Source organism: Lissotriton helveticus (assembly GCF_964261635.1).
Source record: "Lissotriton helveticus chromosome 1_1 unlocalized genomic scaffold, aLisHel1.1 SUPER_1_unloc_49, whole genome shotgun sequence".
NCBI classification, from domain to species: domain Eukaryota; kingdom Metazoa; phylum Chordata; class Amphibia; order Caudata; family Salamandridae; genus Lissotriton; species Lissotriton helveticus.
The window spans coordinates 1227024-1237256 of record NW_027611691.1 but is presented as its reverse complement, the minus strand read 5'-3'; the positions used below and the strand labels follow the sequence as shown (position 1 = coordinate 1237256).

The following is a 10233-nucleotide window of genomic DNA, read 5'->3' as shown; positions in this document are numbered from 1 at the left end:
CGACAGAGGCGAGACCCCAAAAACCCACCTCAGTGCTCAGAACCCCTATCCAACTAGCATCAGTGTCTCATTCGTTCTCCGTACTGCAGCAAAGCTACCAATGATTAGACAACCCAGAACAAGTGACTTTGGGACCTCTCAGGAATAGTGGGAATCAAGAACACTCTTTCATTTTCATTCTCATAAATGTCCACAATGTGAGTAATCAGAGACAAGGTATAGTTTAAAATGTTTATTTCAACTACGTGCTCTAAGATGCAGTATATTTGCTAACGCAAGTAAAAATATGCAAAAAATCTATACAATCAGCATTGTTACAATTCCATAAAATACAAAGGGAGAAATCATATTATAATGATAGTGGAACCAGGTCTATAGCGCCGTGTGTACTACCCTCCCCTTGCTAGGTATTATAATAAAAGAGGATCTCTAGGTTAAAACAGGGACCGCATACCTCCAAAGTCAGGTGAAGTGAATCACATCCCAGCTCAGCACAGTTCTTTGTTGATTGAAAGTTTTTTTCCAAGTGCCAGTCTCATGCATGCAATGCTATATTAAAAGCACCCGAGTTTCAGAAATGAGCAGCTGTGTTCGTGTTGTGTCTAGAGCGTGGGCCGATCAACCTGCATCAACAGCATACATTGTTATTTTAACCTTGAACACTTTGTGCAGACTTGAGGTCGCAGTGTGAGTCTAGAGATGTGAAAAACAGATCATTCTCATGTGAAGGAAAAGCAAGCAGTTTGTCTTTATAAAAACAGAGACATGTAGTGTCATGTGCAAAAGCAGCAAAATGCTGTTGAGAAGCTAACTCACTTATGCTAATATAGCAATGTGTGCAGGCAGAACCGTATCCTCACTACACTTTTACAGGTAGCATGAACATGAACTCTTGGATGTTTTTCTTTGTAACTCTTCATCGCCAAATAAAACCCACCAGTGTTTCTTTTCTTTTATACCACATTGAGCTAGTCTCCCAGTGGATTTCCTGTTATATCACTTTGTTTTTTCTATGTGTACCGAAGTGAACAATCACTGGGAACAGACACTTTTAATATTCTACAAATCTTTGGTTTTCTTCATTTCTTCTAGTCGAGTCTTCATTCATCTGGTATTTGAATAACCCACATAATTATATACTTGTTCCTGTAATTCCTTCATCTCACAATACCTGCACTGTTCTGCTCCTGTCTATGTCCTCAGATGAGTCAATATTATTGTTAATGTTCTTAAGTTCTTTTTGAATTCACTGCATCTCTAGGATTATTTCTAAGTGAGTTAAATGAAGGTGTGTGTTCGCTGAGTCTATGTAGGATTAGAAATTGATTAACGCTTGTCACACTTTTAGTACACTTGTAAGGTTTACCCCAGGTGTGTTTGCAATTAACAAAATCACTTCTGACATTCATTGCAATGCTCTTTTTTACTCTGTGTATGTTAGTTGATGTATTCGTGGGTTAAGTAACTGACAGAAGATATTCACACATTCACTGCACCTGAAAGGATTTTTCTCTGTGAGCATTAACGGATGAATCCTTAATGCGAAAGATTTCCTAAAGGTACTTCTACACTCACTACAGTTGTATGGTATTTACAGAGTGTGTGTAAGCGGATGTCTACATAGGCTTGATAATTAACTACATTTCTTCACACATTCACTGCGCTTGAATGGCTTTTCTTCTGCGTGTGTTCGCTGATGCTTGCTTAGGATTTAAAAGTTTTTTTCCCCTTTGTGAGCTCGCTGATGATTTCTTAATGTTGAAGAGTAAGTAAAAGTACTTCCACATTCACTGCAATGGTAAGGTTTTTCCCCAGTGTGTATTCGCTGATGTCTCCGGAGGCTTGTTAACTGACTGAAGCTCTTTACACATTCACTGCACTGGTATGGTTTTTTCCCTGTGTGTATTCTCTGATGTGTGTGGAGGTGTGTCATTTGACTGAAGCTCTTCACACATTCACTGCACTGGTATGGTTTTGCCCCTGTGTGTATTTTCTGATGTGTGCGGAGATATGTAATGTGACTGAAGCTCTTCACACATTCACTGCAATGGTATGGTTTTTCCCCTGTGTGTGTTCTCTGATGTGTTTGGAGTTCTTGTAACCGACGGAAGCTCTTCACACATTCACTGCAATGGTATGGTTTTTCCCCTGTGTGTATTTTCTGATGTGTGTGTAGCTGTGAAATCTGATTGAAGCTCTTCGTACATTCACTGCATTGGTATGGTTTTTCCCCTGTGTGTATTCGCTGATGTGTGTGGAGGTTTGATATCTGACTAAAGCTCTGCACACATTCATTGCAATGGTATGGTTTTTCCCCTGTGTGTATTCGCTGATGTCTTTGGAGATGTGATAACTGACTGAAGCTCTGCACACATTCCTTGCAATGGTAGGATTTTTCCCCTGTGTGGATTCTCTGATGTGTGTGGAGGTTTGATATCTGACTAAAGCTCTGCACACATTCATTGCAATGGTATGGTTTTTCCCCTGTGTGTATTCGCTGATGTCTTTGGAGATGTGATAACTGACTGAAGCGCTTTACACATTTATTGCAATGGTATGGTTTTTCCCCTGTGTGTGTTCGCTGATGTCTTCGGTGGTTTGTTAACTGACTGAAGCTCTTTACACATTTATTGCAATGGTATGGTTTTTCCCCTGTGTGTGTTCGCTGATGTCTTCGGAGGTCTGTTAACTGACTGAAGCTCTTCACACATTCAGTGCAATGGTATGGTTTTCCCATGTTTGTATTCGCTGATGCTCTTTTATGGTTTCTAATTGGCTAAAGTTCTTGACATATTCAGTGCAATTGCACGATTTTTCTCCTGACCATGTTTCCTGAAGGGTCAGCATAGTTAATAAACCACTTGATTTATTTTGGACGCTTGCTTTCCGATTTAACAATAATATACAAGAGTCACTAAATACCTGCCACATTCATAATATCAGTAAGACTTCCTTGTGGGTGATTGCATCTTTAGATTGGATAATGGCTTTGCATGCTTGAGGGTAAAGCTTAATATTCCTTCCGGTAGGTGCAAATTGGGACAATACTCTGTACTTCAGAGAGCAGAACTCTGCTTTCCTTTAGCCTTAGTTGTTAGGCTCCACTTCATTGTGCTTTTCCCTGGTGCCTGTGGTTTGGCTAGAAAGAGTTAACAACACACCTAGAGCACTGAATGCTGGTCTGTTGCCAGTTTAGATAGCGAAGCACTGCTCTAGCCATATCATGATGGTGAAGCGACTCGTAATGTGTACAGCTACTCCAAAGAGTGTCCCGGGGCAAAGCACAGGTCAGAAAGAATGTAAATCCGGTTGTTTCAAACATGGACAAAAAGCCAAGTTTTCAACCTTTTTTAAACATTATCATGTTGCTAACAGCTCAAAACGGAAGAGGGAGTTTGTTCCAAGCTATGGATCCCAAATAGACACGAGACCTTCCTCCAACTCTCATACCGGCCTCATGATCAAAGCTGGTGTTGGACGCTTGTTTATACAGCAGGTGGTTTGTCAGTTTTGGTACCTTAATTTTGTTGAGGTAATTTCTTTGTCTTGGGGTGTCGAGGTGCAGATCTCAGACTCGGACACTCACTGAATTGCCTTTGACTGCGTTTTCCTGGATCTGTCCTCTGCCTCTGATTGCACTGATGTTTTTGGAGCTCCTTATTTTTGATAATTTTTGCAGGTTTGATGTGTTATCTTCATTATTCATAATCAATCCGTGCATTTAAGGCTTATTCTCTGTTGGATGTAAAGAAATGCAATATTACTAAATGCAAATGTAATAGAATGTGAATACACAATATTTAACCAGCTGTGGAAGACTTCTCTTCTCTACCATATTTGAAATTTAGTAAGGAACATTTTACCATACATGGATATTTCATTAAAACTGCGGTTGAACATGTCACATCTTATTTACTTCTGAAAAGGCAGTGATTTACCAATGTTCAGAGTAAATTACTAACGAAAGGGCAGCTACAGAGCACTCATGTGCTACAGGTACAGTTTTAGGTAGATACACATGGACAAGATTTCAATTAACCAGAACAGATTGTGGAAAAAGAGAGGAATCAGGAAGCGCTGCCGTTAATTCAGTTTCAGGAAGTATCTACCAAAGGTAGCTCTTCAGGAAGTGTATACCAAAGGTAGCTCTTCAGAAAGTGTATAACAAAGGTAACTCTTTAGGAAGTATATATGACAGAGGTAACTCCAGACACCTTTTTCCACAATGCTTTCCTGTTCACACTGGATTAGCTCAAATGCCAACTCCTGCCTTTACCTTGCAGCTCATTAATAATCCACATTTAATAATAATAATATAATAATCCACATTTGTAAAGCGCACACTCACCCGTAAGGGTCTCTAGGCGCTGGGGGCCGTCGGGAAGATTAAGCAGGCTATTGCCCAGAGTCACATGGTGCTGGGCTAATCTGCCTCCGGCCCCGGGGATCGAACCGTGATCCCCAGATTCCAGCGTCAGTCACCCTGGCCGCGGCGCCACACCTCTTCCATTAAGAGTCTTTCTATGAGTGCGACGGCCCTCATGATCGCCGTACTCAGGGTTGTGGTCCAAATGCCACCATCCTGGCAGACTGATTGGCGTATTATAATTGTGATGGTGGGACGGCCCCCCCCGCCAGGATCAAGGATCCCGCTGTGGAGGCAGTCTGCAAACACCCTGAATATGTTGGCAATGCCAATGCCGACATCGCTGAGCATATTACGGTCTGCATATCCGCTGCCCTTTTCCTGGCGGGACCCCACCATGAAAAGGATAAAGGACATGCAGGTAAGGGGGCCCTCACAGGGCCCCGGCCGATTCTGCTCCTGGGGTTGCATGTGGGGGACACATGTTGTGCCACTCAATGGAATTGCACTCTTGTTCCTGCACAGTGTGGCATGCATGACATGGTGCAGGAACGTGCTGCAGGCACTCTTAAGGTGGTGGTATGCTGTTTAGGCTCTCTAATAAGCCTAATACAGCCGCCACAAGACCACTGCTGCATTGGATTTCCCCCCCTGGATTTAGGTCATAATCCGGCGGCGGGCTCTCAATGGGCTTGGCAGTCTGCTTGGTACCTCCGCTGTGGTAGTCTCATTGGAAGACCGCCACACTCGTAATAAGCCCCTAAGTCACCTTCAACACATTTTACAGACCCCCTGGCTCAAGCATTTCTGGATCCTTCTAACCTGGAAGACTGGAGCATTATCCTGAGTTGAGGTGGATTTTCTATCAGCGTAATATATATCCATCTCCCTTGAACTATTGACTGATTCTGCCCTGAAAGACAACTTAAAAAGTGAGTCTTTAGTTCTTCCTAAAGTAGGTAAAGTTAAGATCCTGTTGTATTTCAATCAGCAGTTCCTTCCAGGGTTTTCTGTGAAACAGAATGATGGGTTAATTCTAATGGCCCGTCTTTATATTGCGCACACAGATATGGCAAACAAACATTAATTCATGAGATTTATTATTCAACGATATCAGTCATTTAATCCTTATATAGAATCCATCACAACCAATAATTTATCTGAAATATCAAGCATCCAACAGATGTGTGCATATTAATAATTGCTTTCCATGTTCCTGTTTTCCATGATATTTGACTTATTGTGGTCTGTCTGAAGGCCAGGATGCTACTTTGAAACTCAACAGGGCTTTGGTAGAGCGAAAGGGGATGTCGATTGTTCACAGGTGAAGTCACATTCCTCCATTCCCATATTTCTTTTTTCCAGGTTTACCTCATTCCATGTCCTTCAGCTCCCCTACTCCCCTCGGTCTGTGTACTCACTCTTCAGGGTTCATTGTTAGCTGTGGCAGGGGGGCACGCTTGAAGCATGCACACAGCAGATGGAGATAATGGCCTGATAGTGAAGAGGCCGTGGTTGTCAGTACACTGATCACAAGCTTCATTTAAGAAGCTCACCTGGGAGGTACTAACTGAGGAGGTGCACAGGAAGGGGCCTATTAGCTATAAACAGAGAGAGTGCACAGGTGGGTGCTAGTGAGGTATAAACAAATGAGGTACACATATAGGTGCTTATGAGGTATAAACAGATGAGGTGCACATATAGGTACCTATGAGGTACAAACAGAGCAGGTGCACAGGTAGGTGCTAATGAGGTATAAACAGAGGAAGTGAACAGGTAGGTGCTTCAGTGCCTCTGGGACTATATCTGCTTCTAGACCATCTTCCTATAACGCTGGCTCCTGCTCCTTTTACAACACTTGCTGCAGACAAGGGGCCTGATTTAGAGTTTATCAGACAGGTTATTGCTTCAAACATGACAGATCATGATCGCTTTATTACAATTGCCACAGAATATAATGCATTTTAATAGGGTAGACAGGACACCTGCCTCATTTATGACAGAATAAACCATCCACCTGAATATAAATCGGGCCCTTGGCAGACATTGTGTCCAGTGTCTTCTCAGTGTTGGAAAGAATCCATTGCATCAACGGCACAGTATTATCTCACCACTGCTGTGACTCGCAGTCATAAGGCCATTATGAAGGGACTAAGATGTGTGCCAGAATGCCTGTGAATAGTTAAGCATGAGCGTTTAGGAGGGAGATGGGTCTGTATGATGAGCAGGACTAGGGGGTTTTCCAGGGCCTGTGAATAACCATCTTTACTGTCTCTATCTTGGTGTCAGTGGGCTTGTCTGTGTCCCCAGATGAGTTGTTTTGCAGCTTATCTTATTTATGCTCAAAGAGTTGGAGCTTTTAGGACTAAGCAGCTCTTTCAACAATGTTTGAAAACAAAACTAGTCAGATGATCGCCACAAGGTGTACATGTTTTGCATGTGTAGAATCACACACTAGTAAATGCAGCGCACGCATGCTTCACCTCGTCAGTTTGTGAATGAACCCTAACTTGTGAGTAAGTGAAAATTCACAGACGCCAATCTGACTCTTTCTGACACTTAGAGTTTCACTTCAACAAAATGCTGCAGTAACTCTCCATCCAGGGTAGGAAGAGAAATGGATCACCCTCTAAAAGTGGTGGCGAGTAGTGCTATACGGTACATTGCACCATTTATGCGAGAAAAACTGGGGAAATGGTACAAGGCACTGGGAAAATGGCATGTGATGACAATGTGGCATGACCTTCCCACTACACGTGCTTTTACACTTTTTTTGGGCTGTCTGTGTCCAGTTTATCAAGGCTCAGGGTCTAGTTTCAAGTCAAGAGATAGTGCAGGATTAGACTAATTATAATGTCATACATTCCAACAAATGCCTTTACCACGTATGCCTTTACCACGTAACACCTTTACCACGCAAGTCTTTACCATGCATATGCCTTGACCACGCATAATGATTTACAACAATGGCCCTGCCATAAACCACCTCAAAATGACTTTATCCAAAGGACGATCAGCCGTACTCTCACTCCGTGTGCCACAAAGACGACAAATCATTGTCCAAGTGCTCACTACTGTTTTATTCATTCTATAATGCAGCAAAACCCAACACATGATGCCTACGCGTTTCGGCTCACGCCTTCAACCGAGCAACCCAGTGTACCACAACCACAGTGTTATTAAAACAAACACCACATGAACACTACACATTTACGGTCTCCACCTAATCACCTATTACACGTTTAGTGATATACTGCTCCAATTCCCCTTCTAATTCCTCATTTCGCCCACATTGTCACACAGAAATGTTGGCAGTTTTCAGTGTTAAAGTAAAAAGATTCTCTATATTTCAAGATTTCATATTTATGGTGGGGCAGATATCTGCTTTTACCAGCCCCATTTGAACTAAAGAGATTATACGTAATGAGGCTTACACGCTGGCTGACCTCCAGACTGTCCTGGGGCTTGTCTTTATGGCTGCTCCACCTTCAATTCTCTGTGGTTCGCAAGTAACGTTCCCCAACGAACAGGGCTCTTAACACCGTAATATCTCGGTGGGATGGTGTACTTGCTTGCAGCACATACAGGAGATCACCATATCTAATTAAGTTGGCCAAACTTTATGACAAGGCCTAGAACACAAGCAAAGGTAATGCGCTGGGCAGCTTCCCGTACTTAGCTGTGTTCACATTCAGTCCTGTTAGGCACTGCTATGCTCCCCGATGGAACTTCCCGCCACTGACGAGCTGATAATCATTCCCAACTCTAAAGCAGATGTATTTCACGAATAGAACAATATCCAACGAGTCTTCACTCTTTCATACAGCATCCCTCTCGCAAATAACATTTGTTCTCCAGCAAGGCTAGGTTACAGCAGTAGCCAGTGTGTCAGGGGCTCTAGTCCAAGAAATAAATTCCCTCTTTGACCCATGTTAAACTGTGAAATACAGCAATAATTAGGAGTTCAGTGGGCCCTGGTGCCACTGCACCTGCTGCGCAAATGGAAGCTACGCCTCTAGGTTGAAAATAGGAATGGAGGAAAAACAATCCGTGTTTGGGATAAATGTGATTACATAGAAAATTGCGGGTGTGCTAATGTCATTTAATATGTTTTTTTAAATTGTAAGGCAGGCTTGGGGAATACCTAATTAAAAGAGGCGTTCTATCTTCTACGGCAGAAAAGGGTGTACCTACAAAGAAATACACATACAAAGGTCTGCACAGGTCCACAAACACACGCACAAAATATGAACACAAAGATAAGTACCACTATACCGAATTCTGTGGAATTGATGAAAAACTCTGTGAATTCTGCTCCGCAACGCCATTCTGTCTCACCACAATTAAGTTCAAGTTCAAGTTCAGGAATTTATATAGCGCGCTACTCACCCAGAGGGTCTCAAGGCGCTGGGGGTGGGGGAGGGGGGGGGAATAATTATTTATCGAATAGCCAGGTTTTAAGTTCTTTCCTGAAGGAGATGTGGTTCTGTGTAAGGCGGAGTTGAGTGGGGAGTGAGTTCCAGGTCTTGGCCGCCAAGTAGGAGAAGGATCTACCTCCCATCGTGGATCTTTGGATACGCGGAACTGCGGCGAGGCCTTGATTGGAGGATCTAAGTTGGCGGGTGGGTGTGTAGAAGGACAGTCGAGTGTTGAGGCATTCGGGTCCTGATTTGTAGAGGGCCTTGTGTGCGTGGGTGAGGAGACGGAATGTTAATCTCTTGTTGACGGGAAGCCAGTGGAGGTCTTTCAGGTGGCCGGTAATGTGATCTTGGCGAGGGATGTCCAAAATGAGTCTTGCTGATGCGTTTTGGATGCGTTGGAGTTTTTTCTGTAATTTGGCTGTGATTCCGGCGTAGAGGGTGTTTCCATAGTCCAGTCGGCTGGTGACCAGTGCGTGGGTGACCGTCTTTCTTGTTTCGGTGGGGATCCAATGGAAGATTTTTTTGAGCATACGAAGTACGTTGAAGCAGGAGGATGAGACGGCGTTGACTTGTCTGGTCATCGAGAGTGAGGAGTCTAGGATGAAGCCAAGGTTACGTGCATGGTCTGTTGGAATGGGTGCTGAGCCCAGGTCCGCAGGCCACCATGAGTCGTCCCAGGCAGAGGGGGATGAACCTAGGATGAGCACTTCTGTTTTGTCTGAGTTAAGTTTTAGGCAGCTGTTTTTCATCCATACGGCTACTTCTTTCATGCCTTCGTGAAGGTTCCTTTTGGCGGTGTTGGGGTCTTTGGTGAGGGAAAGGATCAGCTGGGTGTCGTCAGCATAGGAGATGATGTTAAGGTTGTGTTGACGTGCGATGGAAGCGAGTGGGCTCATGTAAACGTTGAAGAGGGTGGGGCTGAGTGATGATCCTTGTGGTACACCGCAGATGACTTTGGTGGCTTCTGATTTGAACGGGGGAAGTCGGACTCTCTGAGTTCTTCCAGCTAGGAACGAGATGATCCAGTCCAAGGCTTTTTCTTTTATGCCGATGTTGCTAAGGCGTTGAATGAGGGTGCTATGACAGACAGTGTCGAAGGCGGCGGAGAGGTCGAGTAGGATGAGGGCCACTGTTTCTCCGTTGTCTAGTAGTGTTCGGATGTCGTCTGTTGCTGCGATGAGGGCTGTTTCGGTGCTGTGTTTGGCTCGAAAGCCTGATTGTGAGGGATCGAGGGAGTTGTTGGATTCAAGGAAGGCGGCGAGCTGGCTATTGACGGCTTTTTCAATGACTTTGGCCGGGAATGGGAGGAGGGATATGGGGCGGTAGTTTTTAAGTTCAGAGGGGTCCGCAGTGGGTTTCTTCAGGAGGGCACTGACTTCGGCATGTTTCCAGCTTTCTGGGAAGGTAGCAGAGTTGAGGGAGCAGTTGATGACATCACGGAGGTGG

The 10233-nt window shown here is 44.0% G+C and overlaps 1 protein-coding gene across 1 annotated transcript in view; it reads right to left on the bottom strand.

Annotated features, from left to right (window-relative positions):
* Positions 1-221: 221 nt before the first annotated feature.
* The window catches only part of LOC144806127 (uncharacterized), a 43943-nt gene continuing 33931 nt past the window's right edge, over positions 222-10233 (bottom strand). Inside the window, exon 2 of the mRNA XM_078672557.1 lies at positions 222-3735. Within this exon, the coding sequence (XP_078528683.1) occupies positions 1712-2737 (1026 nt within the window). The 5' untranslated portion in view covers positions 2738-3735 and the 3' untranslated portion in view covers positions 222-1711. The remainder of the gene's footprint in view (positions 3736-10233) is intronic.